The following is a 23,318-nucleotide window of genomic DNA, read 5'->3' as shown; positions in this document are numbered from 1 at the left end:
ATGATATGTCAAGAAGTGTTTCTTTCTTTACTTTATTTTTGTGCATTTATTTATTTATTTATTTATTTTGCTGTCACTGTGTTTAGTTAAACGTTTAACATTCAACACGCAGGTGCAACGCAGGTCGTGCCACCCACTGTAGGTGTCAACGGAGGTAAGACGAGCAATAAACGTTGCAAATATAGAGCACAGAACGAAGGACGGCAGTCGGGAACACCGCTTGCAGTTCAGCTTGCTGAATATTAGTGCAATACATCGTTATTCTGTAATGGCGTTCAAACTCTATTTAACGAAGTAATGAATATGCTCGAATTATTTCACTTATTTGGGAAGTTCATAAAAGCGAGAAAAGGATTCTTGACTCCTTTGAGATAAAAAAAAGTTCTACGTAGCCATACCCGAAAGCTACGGCGGCATTTTATTTGGCTGTGCACATAAGCCTGTGCGCTTTACAAGTCCGCGAGGGCAGCCCGAGCATGAATTCCTCCCATGTCTGGGTGATGCAGGCGAGGTAGACGGTCGCGTCAAGCGAGGACGAGCTGCCGATATGCAAAGACGCGGAGAAAAAATGAAGTTATTGCACGAGCAGGCCGAAGAAAAAACTTGCGAAGAGATAATCAGTGCCACCTGTCGTATAAACCATTAAAACGGGTAACCAGCCACGGTGGGAGCATTAACCGGAACAAGCTACCTCCGCCCCTAGCACCAGATACCAGGTAAACGCGCCACCGAACGTTAATTCCGTTGTTCCTTGATTTGGCGTGTTTGCAGACTCAGCAAAATAAAGTGGGGTCGTGCTATGACGACTCGATCTTTTAAAAAGACAGCATTACAGCGCCCGCCCGAATAATAGAAAACATTTAAAGACCTGTCTGTGTCTAGACGGACATTTCTGCATTACTCAAATACGTTCTAGCCTCACAGAATGTAATTCTGACAGTTTGCCGCGAACGAACGTTAAAAAGCATGCATGAAGATTATATCGCGTAACGCTGACGTATATCAGTTACGTAGAGAAGTTATGAATAGTGATAACATTATGACGAAGCCTTTGAAAGTGTTGCGGATGGTGAGCAAAAGCTATCCATGTGGGGAGCACTTTAGGACCCCGGGCTGTCGTAGGCTGTCGTATGCTGTCGTCGTCGAGGTTTGGCGTAACGCAGGCAAAACCACGTATAGCATAGCCATCTGTAGCATAGCCATGTATAGCGAGGGGCGGGAAAGGCATGTGAGGCTGAGGAGAAGGGAAATGAGGAAGGGAGGTGAGAAGTAAGATAGGGGAGGAGGAAAGGAATATGCTGTCATCGTATGATGCCATCTTATGTCGACGCTTCGTGTCACGCACACAAAGTGATGCATAGCATAGCCAGGTATAGCAAGGGGGCATGAAAGGGAGGTGGAAGTGAGGAGGAGGGATGTGATGGCAAGGAGGATGGAAAGAGAAAGAGATGGCAAAGCATAGCATAGCCATGTATGGCGTTAGGCAGGCAAAACCATGTAAAACCATGTAAAGCAAGGCAGAGGAAAGTGAAGTGTGAGGAGGATGTAAAGGGGGAAAAGCGAGGGTAATCATGCAAAGCAAAGCCATGTATAGCGTCATCCAGGCAGGACCATTATACCATAGGGTGCACATCAAGGCGTGAGAAAGGGAAGTGAGAGTGAGGAGGAATGCTATGAGGGTGAGGACCATGGAAAAGAGAAAGGGAGAGGGTAAAGCATTACATAGTCGTGCATGGTATTAGGCAGGCAGAACCATATATAGCATAGCCGCGTATTGCAAAGGCGTGGGAAAGAAAAATGAGGCTGAGGAGGGTGGAAAAAGGAGGAAGGAAAAGGGTAAAGCATAGCGTAGCCACATATGGCGTCACGCCGGCAAAATCATCTGTAGGATAGCCGCGTATAGCAATTGGGTAGGAATGGGTGTCAGGTTGAGGAGGAGAGAAAGTTGAAAGGGACAGGGTAAAACATAGCATAGCTATGTATGATGTTAGGGAGGCCGAACCATATATGGCACAGCCACCATTGTGATGCCAAGGTTTGAGCGCAAATAAACGACGCAGGACGGAGAATGGAAAGACACACCACAAGGCTTCCTTCTTCGTTTGGAGTCGCTTATTTGCATTCAAAGTTTTATATCATAATGCAATACCAACTTGTCCACCTAGTTATTCTATTACAATCCGCCTATAACAGAGCCATGAATGGGAAGGGCGCGGGGACGGGAAGTGAGGGTGAGGAAGAACTAAATGAGGAAGAATTTCACACCTTCTTATTCCAATGACTCCAACTGAAATGGCAGATGGTGGCATCATATGCTACCATCACTGCCAGAGGGTTTCATCCGGCAGTGGACATTAGGCAGGCTGATGATGACAATAATGATGATGACGATGACCATGCGGCAATGTGTGCATATACTGCGGCATCGAGGAGTAGCTTGCTGCCGTTTGAGTTGGAGTCATTGCAATCAGTAGGAGCGAAATTGTTGAACTATTCTTCGTAATGAACACAACAAAAGGATGGGAAAACCAGGAGAAAAAACTCGAAAAGCCATTAATGATAAAGCAACATATGTGTTATTGGACGCTACCAAATATATATTTTTTGTCCATCGGCATATCTCCTACGGGAAAGTAATCTTGAATTACGTGTGTAATGTAGCTGGTGTTTTTTTATTCGCAGGCTGCAGTAAGCCGCCATGCTCTAGTGAAGAAAAAATGACCTGTTTAGACAAGGCAATGTTCGGTGGCGGATGCCACTGTAAATGCAGTAAGTATGCATGTAACGTAGAAGTTAATGCATGCTGGGTCGGATATCGCAAATAAATATTAAGAATTAATGACGCATTGATATTTACAAATATCACATAAATGATATATATATATATATATATATATATATATATATATATATATGGGTCTGAATTGTGATCTGTTGGCATTGCGCTTTCTTGTTATTTCGTTATGTATTTTCTTTCGATGTTTAGTTTGTATTCTTGTATCCACTCTGTATTCTTGTATCCACTCCTGCATGGGCCATGAAAAGCCTGCAGTATGTTCAAATAAAAAAAAGAAAAAAAAAGTGTCCTAGACGTGGCGATCGCACATCGCAGATTTTGCTGATAAAATTTGTGCCTTTTTCCTATGCCACATGAAGTATTGTGGCAAAACATTTTTGCTCGAAACAAATTTCGACGATCGTGGCGCCCCCTCGAAGTTCGCTTGCATTTGTTAAACTGTGCCTAATAGAAAAATGTGTATAAAATCCACTTCTGTGTGTTGGGCTTTGCAACCTCGCTTGCGCTATCACAGAGGTTCAGTTTAGTTGTCATATTTATTAATTCCGAAATTCTTGTGTTTCACTACCAGCTACGCATTTTCAAAAACTACAAAAATCTTCAAACTTCGTGATTTTTCCCTGAACTATCTTCAACTTTCCCTAACCAATCCTAATAATAGCATGATTTTTAGGAAAGTGTATTTTAGTACAAAAATGTTTATAGGTGAAATAGACTTCATATGTTCGCGAAAAAAATTGTAAAATTAGAGAAAATATGCGATTTCTCGCATGTTTGACCACGTTGTTCGTACTGATGCGGACCAAGTGAAAACCATCGTCTTGCGGCGTTTGATAGAAGACTTCATCGCTAAGTAATGAACAAGGTTTTATCAAATAATTTTTTGTTTTAAGGAAGAAAGTAATTTTTGAATGGGACCCTCCGAACGCGCCCTGCATTTCTTTTTGTTGCCACTTCACCGCAAAGCACGTGGCCGCCCTTGAAGCTGACACTCATCACAGGCGGCGGCAAGATGTGAGATGTGTGTCAGTTGCTCGTCAGAGCACGAAAGTCGTGTCGCGTTGATGTCAGGGTGACGAGTAATGAATTCGCGTTACAATGAGAGCTTGCTTCGCGAGCCCATTGAGAAGTATGGAGGCCCGAGAGCAACCTGTGGTCTCGGTGGCACATTGTGCTACAGGGCTGTATTCACTAGAATGCACATACTGAATTAAATAATGCACATTGTATACGCTTTTTGTGGGTATACGTGCTGGCTAGACAGCCCATTCGTATATATATATATATATATATATATTGTAACGACGTGGGATCGACGAGGACACGGAGAATGATAGGCAAACACGCTTTATCATTCAGAGAAACTGCCACGTCTTCTTCGTCCCCGCGATGGGCCAAAAACACTCGCGCTGCTTCGTTGCCGTCGCCACTGACACATACGCGTGGCATTATTCCCCCTTTAAAAATAAACGTCGCCCCGATGTTCAACGTTCAGAAAGCAAGGTAAAAAAAAAAGAAACTGCGCAGTTAGTCACTGCAAGTATGGCTTCATCCGAAGCACGTGAACAATTTCTGGCGAATGTTTTCGGCGCTTTGAGCTCTGAGAGCCATCCGGAACAACCTCGTAGTTGACCTCACTGATGCGTCGGATAACTGTGTAAGGTCCGAAGTATCTTCGCAATAGCTTTTCGGAGAGCCCACGCCGACGAATAGGTGTCCAGACCCGCACTTTGTCGCCCACGTTGTATGTGACGGGTCTGTGTCGGAGATTGTACTGTCTGGCGTCATAGCCTTGTTGTTGGTTGATTCGGAACCGGGCAAGTTGTCTAGCTTCTTCTGCTCGCTGTGTAAACTCTTCAGCGTCCATCTCATTGCCATCATTTTCGTGAGGGAGCATTGCGTCTAATGTTGTCGTAACTTCACGGCCGTAGACGAGACTGAAGGGTGTCTTCCGAGTGGTCTCCTGACGTGCCGTGTTGTACGCGAACGTGATGTAGGGTAGAATGTCGTCCCAGTTCTTGTGCTCTACATCTACGTACATGCTTATCATGTCAGCCAGGGTCCTATTGAGACGTTCAGTCAACCCGTTGGTCTGGGGATGATACGCCGTTGTTTTCCTGTGAGCGGTACCACTTAGTCGAAAAACGGTGTCCAAAAGCTCGGCCATGAACGCAGTACCTCTGTCGGTGATAACTACTGCAGGAGCACCGTGCCTTAAAACGATAGCTTCGATAAAAAATCGTGCCGGTTCATGTGCTGTTGCCCGTCGCAAAGCGCCCGTCTCGGCGTATCGGGTGAGGTAATCTGTGGCGACGATTATCCACCTATTTCCGGTAGCAGACGTTGGGAAGGGGCCCAGAAAATCCATGCCGATTTGTGCAAATGGTGTTGTCGGCACTTGGACAGGCTGCAACAGACCGGCTGGCTTGACGGATGGCGGTTTGCGACGCTGGCAATCGAGACATGTCTGCACGTAAGTTTTTACGGCCGCAGCAAGTCTCGGCCAGTAATAGTATTGCCCAATCCTCGCCAATGTCCGGGTGTAGCCCAAGTGACCAGCGGTCGGTTCGTTGTGGCAGGCGTGTAGGACCTCACGTCGAAGCGACGAGGGGACGCGAGTAAGTAGCTGCTGCCAGTAGGTGAGAAGTTCTTCTTATAAAGTACGTCATTGCGCAAGCAGTACGACGTCAGCCCCCTTGCGAATAATTTCGGCACGCTACTGGTTCGTCCTTCCAGGTAATAAACAAGCGGTAGCAGTTCAGGATCGTCCCGCTGCTGTTGTGAAAAAGCGGCAGTGTCAACGACGCCCAAAAAGGCCGTGTCGTCGTCGTCTTGGGCTGCTGTCTCAACAGGAGACCGAGAAAGACAGTCGGCATCGGCGTGTCGTTTTCCTGATTTGTAAGCAACAGTGAAGTCGAATTCTTGGAGCCGAAGACTCCATCGTGCGAGGCGGCCGGATGGATCTTTCAGATTAATTAACCAACAGAGTGAATGGTGATCGCTGAGAACGGTGAACGAGCGACCGTACAAATACGGACGGAATTTCAGAACTGCCCATACCATGGCGAGGCATTCTTTCTCGGTCGTAGCGTAGTTGGCTTCTGCTCGGGACAGCGTCCTACTGGCATAGGCGATCACCTTTTCACTGTTGTCCTGCCATTGTACGAGCACTGCTCCAAGACCCACGTTACTAGCGTCGGTGTGCAATAACGTCGGCGCGTCTTCATCGAAGTGGGCGAGCACGGGAGGCGTTTGCATGCGTTGACGAAGCTCGTGAAATGCCCGCTGCTGGTCTTCGCCCCATGCGAAGGGGACGTCTTCCCTGGTGAGCTGTGTCAATGGCCATGCGATGCGCGAAAAATTGGCAATAAACCGCCGATAGTAGGCACATAGTCCCAAAAAACGTCGCACTAATTTTTTGTCTGATGGGGTAGGAAAATTCGCCACGGCAGCAATCTTATCCGGATCGGGTCGGATCCCCTGGCTGCTGACGACGTGTCCGAGGAATTGAAGTTCGTGAAAGCCAAAGTGGCATTTTTCAGGTTTCAATGTAAGACCGGCTACGCGTATTGCTTCGAAAACTGCTTCCAGTCTTCTTAAGTGTTCATCGAACGTAGCAGAAAAGACAATCACGTCATCGAGGTACACCAGGCAGGTTTGCCACTTAAGTCCTGATAGTACAGTGTCCATTAGACGCTGAAACGTTGCTGGCGCCGAACACAAACCGAAAGGGAGAACCTGAAATTCATAAAGTCCGTCGGGCGTGACAAAAGCGGTCTTCTCACGGTCTCTCTCATCCACTTCAATCTGCCAGTAGCCGCTTTTCAAGTCCATTGACGAAAAGTAGCGTGCGTTTCGTAGTCTATCCAGGGAATCATCAATACGCGGCAGCGGATACACATCCTTCTTTGTGATCTGGTTGAGCTTCCGGTAGTCGACGCAGAAACGCAAGCTGCCGTCCTTCTTTTTTACGAGTACTACAGGCGATGCCCAAGGACTGTTAGATGGCCGAATAACGCCATCTTCCAGCATCGTTTTCACCTGCTTTTGAATTGCATCACGCTCCTTTGGGGCAACACGATAAGGATTTTGCCTGATGGGTCTGGTGTCAGAATCTGTGATGATGCGGTGCTTTGTGAGCGGCGTTTGACCAACTCTTGAAGTTGATGAGAAGCAGCCGTGGAACTTGTGGATCAGCGCAAGAAGGCGGTCTCGCTCGACGGTCGATAACGTCGGACTAACGTCAACAGGTGTCGGTGTAGTGATAGGAGACGCTGCCACCTCCTCCACTAGATGGCAATCTTCAATTTGCGCGAGTTCGTCGAAATAGGCAATGGCAGTGCCTCTAACAATGTGTCGGCGTTCCTTGCTGAAATTCGTCAACAAGAGGTCAGCGCGTCCATCGATCACATTGATGACAGCCCTGGCCATAGAAATGCCGCAAGTGAATGCTAGCTCATTGATGCGTTCTGCGATGCCAGTGCCGCTCTGCAATCTCGCAGTGCACGGGTACGAGGCAGCAACTCCGCGGCAGCAGTATGACGTCGTCGCCGGCGATACGTAATCGAGGTCGTTGGTTGTCCTCATCATTAGCAGTGCCCCAGGTTGTAGCGAACGTTACGCTCCTGTCGCGGATGTTAATCACAGCCCCGTATTCGCGTAAGAAATCCATTCCCAATATGAGCTGTTTACAGCACTCATGAAGGATGACGAGGGTGGCGACGAAGGTGGAACCAGCGATTAAGAGTCGGGCCGTGCACTTTCCAACAGGTGTCATTAACTGACCTCCGGCAGTTCTTATATTGGGTCCGTATCATGGCATCTTTACCTTCCTTAATCTGTCGGCTAGCTGTAGGCTTATTATGGAAAAGTGGGAGCCAGTGTCAACAAGAGCTGTCACTTGATGGCCGTCAATGTGGACGACGAGGTCAGCGCTGACGACGTCGGTTACATCGGCAGCTGGCACATTCGTCGTATTCGTCGGTGTGCTCGTCGTCTTCGGCTTCGGCGACTTCGAGTCGTTCGGCTGTAATGGGGGCTGTTCGTAATTTCGATGATTGGCAACCCCACCCCCGGAGGTCGCTGCGTCTAGTTTCCCCGTCGCGGGCTAGGGGACCTGCCCCTAGTGACGTCGGCAAAACTGCGACGATTCGGTGAACTGTACCGCGCAGGAGATGGAGAACGTGATCGGGGCATCGCTGGATTTTGTGGCGGTATGTCGAGAGGAGCGTCGTTGTACGTGCGTCGACCGCCATGCGTTGCGTAATCAGGGTGGGGAGGAAATCTCGAGTATTGAGCGTCGCGATAACGGCAAACTCGATAGACGTGCCCTGCTTCGCCGCAGTGGAAGCACACCGGTCGACGGTCAGCGGTACGCCACAATATATATATATATATATACGAATGTAGGGGACTTATATATATATATATATATATATATATATATATATATATATATATATATATATATATATATATATATATATATACGAATGTAGGGGACTTGTCGGAGGGGCTCGTTTTGGGTATTATACACAACTAATGATATGGTATATGATTAGGCGAAGTAAGGCATAGGGGACATTAGTTACCGCTTCTTAACTGGATTGTAATTATCCTCACTTGAAGTGAAAGAGTTAAAGTGCACGAAAAATCACCCTTTCCGTCAATGGGATCTGAACCCACAATTCTCGAATAACCCTTCCGATGCTCTACCGTTTAGGCTACAATGGAGGGCGCTCCCTCATTCACATTTAGCATGGTATTAATACCTAGGTGTGTTTGCCAGCGCCACTCCTAGCCCAGGCGAAGTGGTGAGTGCGGAACACTCTTTTTTGCCAGAGGGCGTCACCACGGGGTTCATAATCTGTGTAGGAGGCTGCGGCGGACCAACCAAACCCCGGTTTTATTAGTTGGGTAGGATATATATATATATATATATATATATATATATATATATATATATATATATATATATATATATATATATATATATATATATATATATATATATATATGTGTGTGTGTGTGTGTCTGTGTGTGTGTGTGTGTGTATGTTTCAGAGGAATATTCCTGGTTAGGTTATTCATATGAAAGAAAGTCACAGTGCAAAACATAACGTCCATTCTGAGCTTTCTTCGGCAGGGTTCATTGAGGCTGAGATTTGTACATTGCGCTTGAGTTAAAGTACGAATTACCGTAATACGTACACACCCATTGCAATTTTTTCTAACGTGGCAAGAGCGGGGAGCATAACAACAATTGTAAAGAAAGATCAATGAAGGAGTGGGAGGCACACATACTGACAGAGTTGGAATTCGTTAGAACTTGACAAGAGGCGGGGTCTGAACATACAAATAAACAAGAAATAAATAAAAAATAGAAAGAGAGGGAACTTGTGCGTTTCGAGAAAAAAACTGAAAAAGAAAACGAACAATGAGACTGATAGAAACGCAATTACCGCGCTAAAAGTGGTGATCCATACCCTTCGGATTGAAAGGACAATATTGTCACGTACGCCGGATGTAAACACACAGTGCCCTGAACAACACGCTGAACAATTTTGCTGAACAACACGATGAGCAAAGAAACACGTGCTGAGCCTTTATATTTGGCTCTGCGAATATATACCACTTTCATCCCGAAGCGGCTGGCTCTCCCCTTTTAGCGCGGTAAACACGTTCTTATTTTCTCACTTCGCTTTTTTTCGTTTTTCTTTTCTCGAACCGCACACATTACCCTGTTTCTCTCGCTATCTTTATTTGTTATTTATTTCTTGTTTGCTTGCGGGCTCCGACCCCGCTTCTTGTCAATTCTAAGAAATTGCGGCTCTGTGTCTGTCAGTATGTATGTCTCTCCCTCTCTCACCTTGTTTGCTGTTGTTCTGGTCTCTCCCCTTGTCACGTTCGAACAAATCGCGATGGTATGTGTATCTGGGTATGTGTAATGAAAATCTGTACTGAGAGGCGAACGCAATGGGCAAATCTAAATCTCATTGCTAAAGGGCAGAAGCCGGCCGAAAGCTCAGAATAGTATATATATATATATATATATATATATATATATATATATATATATATATATATATATATAAAGACAGCGTTTTCCCAGCAGATTCCATTCCTATTATGGTTTGGGTTACAGAATCGAACGAAAGGGGACCATGAAGTCTAGTTTTTCTTTATTAGACAGATCATTCATGAGAGCCAACAGACAATCTAGGCTAATAAGGTATAGGGGAGATTATTTGTCGTAATTCTGATATATAGTATATATGGAAACAAATTCAAGGGGATAAAAGGACTAGTTACCGCCGGCAGGAACCGAACCTGCAACCGCCGAATAACGCATCCGATGCTCTACCAATTGAGTTACGACAGACGACGGCCGCCGTAGCTCAATTCATAGCTCAAAAACAAGAAAAAAGGAAAAAATCACCGTCCAAGCACTTCGTACAGATGGTTAACCAGCGAAGCTGAAACGTGCGGCCCCGGTGTTTAGCAGTGGGTTAATCCCGACGGTGTATTGAAGCCTATCTGAATTAACGGTTACGTGTTTGTCTTGCGTAATGAGGTTACACACACGTTTGGCTTTGGTTTACCAGAGTGTTTATTTCACATGCCGCATACTGCGCTTCGCATGATAACCGTCATGGAGGAGTGTAATGAGTGGTTAATTGTTTTTATTAATGAGTTATACTTGTCGAACCACAAGCAGTCACAGGCCTCTCAGCCTTAGCCAAAGTGACCCTCGAGAAACTCCCGCCGAAAGCGGGTGTTGGCCCCGGAGAGCGCATTCCCACCATTGTCAAGTGGACGCTGCTCTGCCTGTACCACCGCCTCCTCGGCTCGCCGTTGTCGCTTGCGTTCGATCTCTCGCGTTAGCTCGGCGTCGTGGTTAGCAGCAACCGCCCGCCATTGGCGCTTGCGTTGGGCTTCGCGATTTAGCGTTGGTTGCCAGGCTGCCGGATCCTCGGTACGCAGTTGCTGCTTGCGCTTGGCCACCCGGGTCTGTACTTGTGCCCTGACTGCAGCAACGGCCCAGTGACCATGAGTTGTCTCGCGCTTCTGCTATCAGTGCTGCTCTTTCAAAGTTGTCTGCTGTTCGGGAGTTTGCACGATCCGTGGCCTGCGCATGTTGAAGTTCTAAGTTGAAACTGATGCACGCGAGCCCAGGGACACCACTTCGACGGATGAACGACGTTAGTCATGGCGCAGCGAATGGTATCCATGTTTGAGTATGACGAAAAGAACGACGTGACTGACGGCGCAGCCAACAGAGCGCGCGCTTCGGCAAGACGTACAGAACGGCGTCACTGATGGCGCAACCAATGGAGACGTTTGTAGCAACATGAGCACATACGGATTTTTGCTTCGCCTAGTCGCACGCAGCTTCGTTGTAAAAATAAAGAACATATTCTTTATAGGACGCGGCAGCCAGTTTGTATACAGGCTAAAGAATGGCTAAGGCGCCTTTAGCAACTCCAGATTTTAAACGCGAAGCATTTCTTTGTGAACCGAAATATCTATCTTGCTAGCCGCCTACGTCTGGGCGTTCTCGTTGTGGTTTCAATAACTTGGTATACTACAAAATTAGCGTAGCCGGACTAGAGTGCAAAAGCAAGAGAGGTCATGATATGAAGAAAAATTCCAGTGGATAGACGCATTGTGTGACTCAACTTCATGCGAAGCAGAGAGATAGCAGCCCCTATGTCACATTTATGGCGTTCAACCAAGCGCTACGCGGTTGATCGACGTTTTTGTGTACAATTTATAGTTGTGCGCATATGGTGAGCTTGCCAGTCACGTCGGCTATATTGGCGTGTTAAGGGTAGCTAACTGTCGGACGTCACTTCGGCTGTTAGGTCGGAGAAGAGGTGTCACACACATATCGCCTGCAGGCCGTCAGTGTATTTGAACTACGCTTGACTAGAGATTGCTGTAGCAATGTTTATTGCGTTATTACTAAATAAGCTAGCCAAAACTGCAACTCCAGTCGGCGTTGCCGCAGCTTCACGCCTCTATAGGTTTTTTTTTTCTAATCGGACTGGAGAATTGGCATGGCTCAACGATACGATAGTCGACTTCCACTTAAAATACTTGGGCTCGATTCTGGCTGGAGCTGTGACTCTTATTCTTTTCTTCCATCGCGATTTTTCGCTCATCTACAAAGTTGCCGATAATCTGCGTCACGGACTATCGCGTCAAGACTTCCGAAGCCTATTCCCGCTGACCCTGGGTATATAGATTGTGAATCACCTGGAACCCATTCCCTGATACCATGGGCCGTTGTATGTGGGAATGTGCTACACGGGACTGATGTTAAGGGTTTCGTGACCCATGTGATAAGCAAGTCACGTTAATGTTGTCATGAGCTGTGAATCGTGTTAGTTGTACACTTATGTCCTAGCTCTCAACAAATTTTAGTATACACCGTGAAAGGAGACGACGTAGACGGATAGATAGATAGATAGATAGATAGATAGATAGATAGATAGATAGATAGATAGATAGATAGATAGATAGATAGATAGATAGAATCTATAAAAGTACCATTGGTCTGATAAAAAATTTCGCAGATCCCACGAATTGTGGGTATCGGTTTCAGGCGAAGCAGTCAGCGAACAGCTGTCTGTAATGCATTGTTTTTTCGCTTTGAGTCAAGCGCTACGAGGTGGGTCGACGTGTTTCTGTGAATCCAGTAGTTTCGTGCACATGGTGTGTTTACCAGGCACGCCGACTGCGCTGACGTTTAAAGGAAGGAAACAAGGTGACTTTTCAAGGGCTCCTTTTTTAGATGCGAAGCAGCTCTTTGACTAGCCTGCGTAACGCTATCCCTCCGTCCGCACAAACGCCAGGCAACGCGCTTCCCTCGGCGCAGGTGTTGGAGCGGTGCCAAGTAGGTCATGGCGCAGCTGGGCGTTGACGTCACGCTCCCCTCGCACGCTTCCCTCGCAGGTGCGCGCGTACGTCACTCTCTCCCTCACCCGCCGGAGCGCCCGCAGCTGCCGGCTCCAGCGCCCGCTCGCCTCCCGTGTCTGCGTTTCAAACAAACGTTTACACCAGTAAACACTACACCGAGTTTCGCTTCAAACGAATCTTCCAGTGCTCACCGCAGCACCCGCGTTAGCGCCGTTCAACCCGTGACGCCACCCGTGCGCAACGCTGCTGCTTCGCATCCCATCGGGGTTCCCTTCGGGGAGATGGTCCAATTTTCTTTGTTAGACACAATATTATTGAGAACTAACAGACAATGATGGCAGGGAAAGTATAGGAGATGTTATTTGTAGTAATTAGGATATAAAGGTGGAGAAAGTAAAGTGGATAAAAAGATAACTTGCTGCCGGCATGGACCGGTCCCTGCCGGCGGCAAGTTATCTTTTCGTATTATCGTAATATCGTATCGTATTTCGTATTATTTCGTACGGTTATTATTTGTGCTGTGGTATACAGAAAGCGCTACGGAGGGTGATTCGTGCACATATTCATTTGTGGGGACCCACGAGTCTGCATAGAACTGACGTAACAGTTTCCTGGAGTTTTATTCATTTCGCCATATGAGTGAACATGTGTTCGTCTATTCGGCACTAGAGTTGCTACCCTTGTCATTGCATGTACAAGAGTGCTATGACAAGGTGAGATCACGTTTTCAATCACTTATTGCAACCCCGTATTTTTCTTACGTGCGGATTCCGTCAGCACATACATGACCGTGAACGCAGCAAGCAGGCGTTCATGCACCTCGCTAAGCCCTTAGAGCCATGTACATCCTCTGAGATTGCTTTCCACTGCGTTTTTATGATACTGGACAACTTCCTTGTCACGGCTCTAGGCCCATGCTGGTTGCTGCCTTACACACTCTTCTAATGGGTACCAAATAATGTGACCTACGAACACACGTTACATTGTAGACGTCGTGGGCATCTTCTGTCATGAAGTGGCACTATCGCACGGCTTTACGATGTCATTATTTAGTTATAGAGCCTGCGCCGGTCGATCACAACTCGTTTACCATATACTCAGCCAATTGCTTAACCACCGAGGTTTATTCCCGTAATGCACTGAAGCACTAATGCAGCACAGGCTGGCCAATCGAACATATGTTTAGCGGAGATCGAGACCGACTTGTCGTCAGAGCCTTTACATGTTGTGACTTCGTCTTTTGATATTAAATGTGGGCCATGACGTATTCGCGCGCTGGAAATTATGCACTCCATTTCCCGTAACTCACCGCACGGTCTTCTCGCGACTTGCGCTGTAATGTCACGTGCGCAGTATTGTCGCAGTTCTGAGGCTCTGAAGCATTCCTTGCCCTCTACTATGAGTGTGTTGTGGGTGTAAGAACTAGGAGTAGCCTGGGTGTTTTTTGTAAGTACGCCCAGCCTACTTAAGCGATAGGAGTGACATCGTTATTTGACCTGCGAGTGTACGATATAATACACATACACCTCTATTTTGTGTCAAGGTTTTTATGTTATAGTTTTTGAAAATATTAGTTATTTCGCCCACTAACGAGCTCTACGCTTGATTTAATAGATTATAAAACAAAGCATACTGTAAAATTTTCATGTTCTGTCACTTGGGGCATGCTTTAATTTGCTCCAAAATAACACACGCAAGCCTGCAAGCAATTTTCATTTACATTAAGGTGTGCTGAAGTATACGTTCTCCGCAAAACTACTTCATTTATTGCACTTTCTTGTGAACACAACGCGTTAATGTTAACTTCGATGCCAAACATGCGACTAGGGAGGTCGCGTTGTAGTTTTCAATATACATTGATAATTTAACATAATTTCAGGGTGCAAAAGAACATGCCTGTATTCGTAAAACATTTAATGCATACATTGAAATAGTGCGCTATCCGGTATTGTTTATGTACACATTGTACGGAAATATTCAAGAAAAGACGAGATGACTGGACCAGAAGGCTGGATAAGAGCTTATTCAACATGTTTCCTCCTGTATATTTCTGCTTCCAACTGGCGCTGCAATGATGAAAAGAAGCCCGAGCCCACACCGACACATTATTATGCTGATCATTTCGTGATGTCATTGATGACTTACTCCGTTGACTTAATCTTGCGCGCAGTTCGTTTGCGCTTATGCACCTTTAATAGACAATGCACGTTCTTTGCATTCAAAGACCACGTAACACTAACGTTAACCCCGGTCATTCACATTATATGGTGTGCGATTGCAAGTGGTTATTGCTGCATAAGATAAATATTTCTAGGACCTCAAAAATAGAAAATTTCGTAATTTTCTTACAGTAAAATGGTCGGACAATTGTACCATGCCTTGGGGGCCTTACGAATGCATGCATGTATGCGAGAATTGCATGTGCAGATGTGGTAAGTACACCTTTATTTCCTGATAGGTACCGTAAATTAGCATAAACTATTAATAAGTAAAACTGGAATAAGTTTACTGCGTGAGTCCTCAAAATCGGGGCCACCTATAGGTTTAACCTTTACATAACCGGCTTGTACACGCAATGGAATTCTCGGGGCCCTTTTTCTCGCTATTAATCAGCTGATTCAAACTAGCCAAGAGTCAAGGCTTCTAATTAACACTCTGATTCATGTAATTCATTGTTATATGCTGTTATTAGGCCACGTTGCTTAATGAGGAAGTAGGACACGTTGAGATTTGATTATATTATATATACAGCATAAAAGGTGCATTGTCATTTTGTTTCACATAATATATATATTCTGTGTTAGGCCAGAAGCTTGCCTACTTATCGCAATAAATTCTGTAATGCTTAGTTGTATATATCAGATATATTACAGTTAGGATATTTTTTTGCATCCTTGCCTTGATCTAATACAGCCAGTGAACAGACCAGCGGCCGCGCATATTTGTTAGTGGCACGTATACCGAGTGACACTTTTGTTTCCCTTCCAAGAATTCCCGTTTGAGCAAATACTTTTCTTTATCCGAAAATTCACAAAATCCTTCTGAGACATCGACGTTTCTTGCTAAAGTTAAGAGTTATATTAAGAGTTATGCTAGTTAAAAGTTAGAGTTCAGAGTTATATTGGATTCATATTGGGGCGGCCACCATTGCTACCGCTTCCAGCGACACGAACTACGAGCGGTGCGCTCGGCGCGCTCCCGCTCACAGCGCATGTGCCACGTGGCACAACACGTGCGCCATAAAGATGATCATCTCTCTCGAGCGTTCATAGTGTACTCACATACATTCCGCATCTCACCTATGCGCGTGTCTAGTCGCACTGTCCGCGAACTGTAGGTGGCGTGCAAGTCGACTCTATATGGCTGTTCGAGGGATGATAGGCGCTCCGGTTTGCCCGCAGAGACCCTTGTGAACACAGCTCGTTGCGTGTTATTCAGCGTGGTGCAACAGCAATTCACCTCCTTTTGCAAGGCCACTTTCATTAGGTGATGTTATGAGCCACATTGGAGCTGAAGATGCCTAATTGAAGGCGAAGCGGTGTTGAACGCCCGCCACATTATATGCTGTGGAAAAATATGTGTTTCAATGAACAGTAAAAGTTATTGGCAGATACAGAAGGCCCCACGTTTCGTCTAAGACACTCTCTCAATCTGTTTTAAGTTCATAAGATTGCTTGGTGTTAAACAGACGCATCATGTCACCTTAGATCGAAGCCTGCATAGATTGATTGTATTGTACAGGCCTCTGACGCGTGCAAAACCGTTGTCACGCGGGCACTTTTGATCACGGTCAGGGCCGATCTTGATTAGGCTCGGTCCGAATCAGGTGCTGCTACATAATCTTTTGATCGCGATCAAGTGCAATCGAGATCACGACGATTGTTATTTTGGTGACGTCTACGCCGAACTCGACGTGGATCAGTTTGGACCAATCACGATTAAAAAAAGATGCGATTCGGATCGGCTTTGATCACGATCAAATGTGCCCGTCCAATACTGTTATTATAAATCGCTGTGAATAATATTCGATCGCATCGAAACAGCTTTATATGATTACTACCGAGCGTAATCCCGATGGCCCTGGCCGCGATCAAAGGTGCCCGTACAATGTCGGAGCTTATTTAAATATTTCACGGAATCGGCTTGTGTATCGAAGTCAGTATTGAATCTCTGTATAAACAACTGCGAAGATCACACGAAAACAAGCAACTTCGCGTCCACTAGGTTTGCTCGCTTGCTTGCTTGTTCCTTAAAGTTCCCGCAGTTTGCATCATCTTTTTTTACTGTCCATCGCGTCGCGTCACGCTAGCACTTATGGGCCTCTACGTCAATTAAAGCGAAAAATGAAAGTGATTTTCGTTTACCTGTATTGCTCCAGAAGAATCACTGGGGATGAAATGTGCACTGCAGACCCGCATCGGCAGCGTCACAGGCTTACCGATACGAAGCCTCACCACCCATTCCTTTCTTCGCCGCAGATCTTGCGGGAACGAATGGAGGCTTACCTTCTTAGGGGTAGCTCGATTTGTGCACTGGGGCACGCAGCCCATCTGATTGCTGTTGTGCTTCTTGGTCATGACGAGCATACGAAGAGCACAAAGGCGCGAGGCATTTGACTAAAGCAGCCAAAACACGCGTCGTCGTCTGCCTATCCTCCGGTGCGGCGCGACAGTCTACGGACATCGCGAATAGGCAACGTATACCGCACCCCTATAGCTTGGTGACCGGGACACAAGGGCCACCGACACAAGCACGGCCGCGGACAACGGCACATGAACACAACACCGCAGTCAGCGGCGGGAAACGTGAATCAAGCCCTCGCCGCAGACATGGAAGCAGTTTGCAACATGCAGCTGCGGCTGCCGTTATTTTGGCAGAATAACGCAGCAGTATAAGGTTTATTCTAGTGGAAGCTTAATTCTACTTGCGCCGCATCAGTTTACAACGGGTGATGTACTTGCATGTCGTATCAACAATGCCATCGGAGGTGGCAGACGAGTCCGACGTCGTTTTGCGTCTGCCACACACATCCGAACCATACGAACACTTCAAAGCAATTGTGCTGACGTGCAAAGAGGCTTCGGAACGCAGCCGCCTGCAGGAGCTTCACAACGCCGAAGGGCTTGGAGACCATCGCAAATGCTGCACTGATTGCGCCAGGTACTCGGCGACAGAACGCAAGAACTCAAGAGTTGGCTGCTTCGTGAGTTGTTTTTGCCCGAAAACCTGGTTCCGGTCATGGATGCTGCTGGAGAGATGCCACTAGAGAAGTTAGCGGAGGTCGCGGACCGTATTGCTGAATATTCCGGCACCGGCCACACTGTTGCGTCAGCGACCGCCATAACACTCGACACCGAGGCGCGGGAGTCTCGTCTCGAAGAGAAAGTGGACCAGCTCGCCCCCATAGCTGCGATGCGGACTTCGACACCTCACCGTTCCCGCGACAGCTCACGTTTGTGCTACCGCTCTCGCTCAAGAAATAACTGTGATGGCCACTGTTGGTACCACGCCCGTTTTGGTGCCAGCGCTAAAAAAATGGCGCGAACACTGTCGCTGGCAGGAGGTGAGCGTTATTGCCTCCTTGCATCTCGATCGGCAATCCTCTTAAAAGTGTGCATCAGTACAAGCTGTGAACAGTTCCGTAATCGCGACGTTTGGACAGCGCTCCCTAACCATCGACTTGGATCTGCGGTGCACATTTCGGTGGGTATTCATCATCGAAGATGTGCACTTCGCCCTACTCGGAGCGGACTCTCTTACGAACTTCGGCCTGAACATGGACACCACTCACGTCGCCTGGTGGACCATACGACAAGATTTTCTGTGCAAGACATCGTCGCACCTGGGTCGGACCCTGTGCAAACGGCTCCCCGCTTCGAAGCATGTTTGTTTGCCTCACTTTTGTGTGATTACACTGAACTGACGAAGCCGAACAATGCGACACTACCGGTGTGAAACCTAGTCATGCACCACATTGTCACAACTGGACCTCCTGTGTTTACGAAGGCACGGTGCCTTGCTGATGACCACTCCGCCACGGCACTCAGGGAGCTTGAGCATATACTGCAGCTGGGCCTCATTCGTCCATCATCAGGCAATCCCCCAAAAGGATTCACGCTGGGGCCGGAAAAGAAAAGATGCAAAGAACTTTCCTTAATCACAAATACACCCATTTAATCGTTATTATAAGTGACAAACACACATGCTCTCCACACATAACACCCGCTACACAGAATTACAATGGGACACGTTCGCGACGCGCATTACGTACACATACGTAAACATCTGCGACAAAGACGCGATGAGCACAATAAGAAAATATTGCTACTAAGGTAAACTGCGCGATGTCTCAATATGTTGCTTCCCACTTCACCAAGTTCGTCAAAAGGCAAAGAATGTAGCTCATCTAACGATCGGGACCATCTTGTCGCCGGCCTAGGGAGTGGTTCTTTGGGTCGTTACTCGTAAATTGTTCTCGGCATCGCTGCGCAATTCGTCCATGGGCTCTGCTCAGTTGACACGGCGGACTTCGCGCTCCAAGCCTTTCAAGACCTTTATTCTAATTTTTCAGGTTATCGAACGACCGGAATTTCCCAGCGGATAGGTAAATGAAAGCCATGCCAATGCTCCGTCATACCGCAACTATCCTCATCCCTTCCTCATTCGACACCTTATCGTGGTCCCGCAGTCGCTTTTCATGGGCTCCGTCTCCGCCCTTCCGTGGCACCTCACTAATTGTCACTATTTACATTTCTTTGTCAGTGAGCGGGTGCCGGTCCGACGACCGCCTTCACAGCCTATAACAGCACAAAGCCCTCTCTGAAAGCAATGTAGATCAAGCAAAGTACCCAAACTCAAAATTTGGAGAGGGCAACGGGCATTTTTTCCAACGACGCGTGAGATATGGGCGGCCAGGAAATTCCGCTGAGACGAAGCGCGGCGTTTTTCATGATCAGCGCGCAGTGTTTTGAGCGCTGTGCAGAAAAGCCTTTCACCGTCCTCATGGCCACAGTTTCCCAGAAGCCTGGCGACCAGATGTGTCAAAATCGGGCTTCAACGCTTGTAAGCTGGCGTCTTCCGCCCTTTTCCTCGTAGTTGCCGCTTCTTTTCTTTGAACACAAAGCAGTCATTCTCTGAGGACGCGATAATGAGCCGCCGGGAACTCCGGAGGCAACGACCCTGCTGACGGGATGGTTAGCCCGGCCTAGCACAGGGGTGACACGGAGTTTTACGAATGAAGTCAACAAAATGCGCGCCGCTGTACCCATGCCGTACCACTGAAGGGCGCGCACGACGCTTCGCCGCTGTAGTGACTGCAGACCAAAGACGCCGCCACCCTTCTCGGTGTCTGCGCGGCGCGTCCGCGAGGGCAGTCGTCGGAAGCTTCCAAGCGCCACGCTGCAAAATGCAGTGTACGTTCTCTGGGGGTCTTCTTTACACTTTATCACGTCCGGGGCCCGGTCGGCGTCTGCCGGGGCGTCACAGTGCTAATGTGCAAAGACGACGCGACACACCAAATCTCCCTTCAGCCATTCGGCTCGCCAGATTGTCGCTTTGACCATATTCACATCGACACCGTCGGTCCACTTCCTTCTTTGTGGAAAGTGCACGAAAAGTGCACATCCTCACCTGTGTCGACCGTTACACATGTTGGCCCGAGGCATTCACGCTACTCGATATCACGGCATCCACCATTGCACCAGTTTTCCTTGCGGGGTGAATATCTCCCGCAGCCCCAGTGCCGGTACTACAGACTGCGACCATCAAATTGAGTCCGAGTTGTTAAGAGCGCTGACACGTTTTCTCGGTGTACGCCACATTCACACAACTTCACAGCATTCCTTTCTCGAACAGAGTGGTCAAACGACTGCACCAACAGTTCAAGGCTGCACTCATTGCTTGCGATGCACAAACTTCATGGGTTGACGAACTTCACGTCGTGCTGCTCAGAATTCGTTCATTGATAGAAGAAGACATCGGGTGCACTGCAGCCGAAACTGGGTATAGCACCACCTTCCGTCTTTGCCTCTACTGCTCTGTCACAGCCTTACTACGTCGAAAAACTGGGCTCTTAGTTAACGGTTGCGACCTACTCCCGCCCGTCTGTCTTCCACTTATAATAGCTTCGTAAGCAAGGACCTTGCTTTATCGTGTCACGTCTTTGTACGATACGAAGACATTCGGCCGTCAATTACGGCACCATACGAAGGCCATTGCAAAGTGCTACACAGTACTAAAATAAGTTTCCCATTGGCTCTAAATGGCGGTACGGACGTTGTGGAGATCGACGGCGTGAAACCAGCGTACATGCCGAACTCAGGTGTATCGGTTTCATTTAGCGTAAGTTAAACGGTCGCGTCGACGCGAATCAATTAGCCGAATATCCTTTAAAAAAAACTTGTTGTCGATCTAGTTGGTAGATCATTTTAAAAATAATTAGAGCGCAAACACACGGCATTGTCATACAGGCACAAATCCCCACATTCGTGTTTGGAGCTAAATAGCCTTGCTCACCATTAAAAAAAGCGTTTTGCTCCACAGGGGGGAGGGGGCAGGGGACCTTTGGCGGCACGACTCCGCTCCCTCCTGCAGCGACACGGACTCAGAGCGGCGTGCGCAGTGCGCTCCCACTTACAGCGCCCGCACCGCATAGCGGCACACATGCGTAATAACGATCATGTTCCCTTTCCAGCGTTCCTCGTGTGCTGACGTACATCTCGTTGCTCGCCTAATTACGTATATCGCGCCGCTATAGTGGTATTTGTAACTTTTTTTGTATATTTAATAATATCTGTGTTTCACAAGCCAAAACCATGAGATGATTATCAGGCACGCCATTGTTGAGTGCTCCGTAAATTTTGACAATCAGGTGTTCTTTAACATGCGCTGACATCGCGCAGCAATCGGGCTTTTAGCACTTCACATCGATCGAAATGCGACCACCGCGACCAAAGTCGAACTTTCTTTGTTTACATATAACGCAATCACATGCAAAGTTGTTCATGTTTTATTATGCGATACTAATGGCGCCATTATTGCACATTGAAAACATTAAGGACTCTGAGACGGGCCCTTGTGGAGCCGAAGACGTGATAGGAATAATATCAGATAACGCTTGACCGTGAAAAGACGTAAACTATGAACGCTTGCATAAACAAATTTTACCGACGATTTGGTTGCGACCAAATGCGAAACGTGAGCTTGGCTGCCAGCGTGTTCTCATTTAACGATATAATGGGGCAGAAAATTTGAAGGGGACGTGTATGCACGTACAGTTACCGGTAACTCTAGGTAGAATTTGCATTCCTTAATCTTTATGTTGCATTATTATTGTTTATCGATTATCTTTTTCTTTACTTTCTGTTTCCGCGTCGCGAGCTGCAGGGTAAAAGAATGTTGCTTGGGTGGTGGCGCGCCGCCCGCAGGTCTTTCGCTACGCTGGTTCGCTCGGTTACGGCGACAGCCAAAGGACGACATTCAACTCAAGAATGGCCGCAAAAGAGCTGCGCCCTAAACATTTTTCAATCGCAGTTATAATGCCTCCACTATCAATAATTACCTCTAATTTCGCGATTCACACGCTGTGACAAACGTAATCGAACGCCTTGCTTAAATCTAGAAATAATCTGTCTGACTGCGACTGTCAATATTCCGTGCGAGGTAGTATTTAAATTCAGTTACTTATGCTACTGTTGACATCCCGCCTCGAAACCCATGATGGCAAGTTGTTAGCATGTAACTGTAGTGCACATATAATGTCAAATGTTTTAACCTCAATATTACATGACCCTTCATTAAGTAACAGGCCATTAAAACTCCTCAGTGACACGGTCTATTGTCCTGCTTGTCCCTGATGTCCAGCGAGTAATCCCCTGTGTACCAATTTCGAGCCAGTAAGCCCTAGTGTGCCATTTTAATTACTTCGTCCCTTATCTTCGGAACCACCACTTGTTCTAAGTCTCGCCATTTTTCAGTCCGATCGCACCGGAACAGTGCACCATCGATTAATACGAAATCGGTAATAGCTCGTTTTTGGGATGTGGTTCTTTTGTCCAATGCGTGGAAACAAGCTCCTAGTGTAGGATTCATGCTTTCCAATTCCCGCATTTCTTCAGGGATGACCTTTAACGGGTTAACTTGTGGTGCAGGTAATATTTGTTGCTGTTTTTTCGTATTTCCTGTAGGAACCGCCATTTATTCACTTGAATTTCTCCGCTTTGTCGCTGCATCTTCAACTTCGTCACTCGCTGATCATATTTCCCTCGAATCAGGATCTGCAACTCAGACAGCACCCGTGATGCTGCCAAAGATGACATTGTAAAGAGGTTTCTTCATGCAAACAGCGAGAGCAACTCAGCTGAAAAACCGTGAATCAATAAGTAATTCGGCGTCTGGCAAACTCTTTCAGACCGGTCGAGCAAGCGTATAACGCTGGTGTTAACAGTCAAGTTGGAGTCAGAAATGCGTCACCGTTTCACTGCAACCATGTTGCACCCAGTATCACGTAGGACAGCCATAAAGTTTCCTTCAAGACGAGCCGTAACAATCGGCGTCTGTCCGAGCCCTCCACAGCACGTTGTACCGCACCGGGCAACGTCAAG

At 47.1% G+C, this 23,318-nt stretch overlaps 1 protein-coding gene across 2 annotated transcripts in view; it reads left to right on the top strand.

The window, feature by feature from the left end:
- LOC119373624 (uncharacterized) overlaps nt 1-23,318 on the top strand; it is a 50,458-nt gene that overhangs the window by 24,224 nt on the left and 2,916 nt on the right. For both annotated transcript variants that reach the window (XM_037643675.1, XM_037643676.2), the window contains exons 6-8: nt 113-154; nt 2,683-2,769; nt 15,069-15,149. In XM_037643675.1, the coding sequence (XP_037499603.1) occupies nt 113-154; nt 2,683-2,769; nt 15,069-15,149 (210 nt within the window). The remainder of the gene's footprint in view (nt 1-112; nt 155-2,682; nt 2,770-15,068; nt 15,150-23,318) is intronic.

Source organism: Rhipicephalus sanguineus, chromosome 11 (genome assembly GCF_013339695.2).
Source record: "Rhipicephalus sanguineus isolate Rsan-2018 chromosome 11, BIME_Rsan_1.4, whole genome shotgun sequence".
Taxonomy (NCBI): domain Eukaryota; kingdom Metazoa; phylum Arthropoda; class Arachnida; order Ixodida; family Ixodidae; genus Rhipicephalus; species Rhipicephalus sanguineus.
This window is presented reverse-complemented; position numbering and strand designations above follow the sequence as displayed.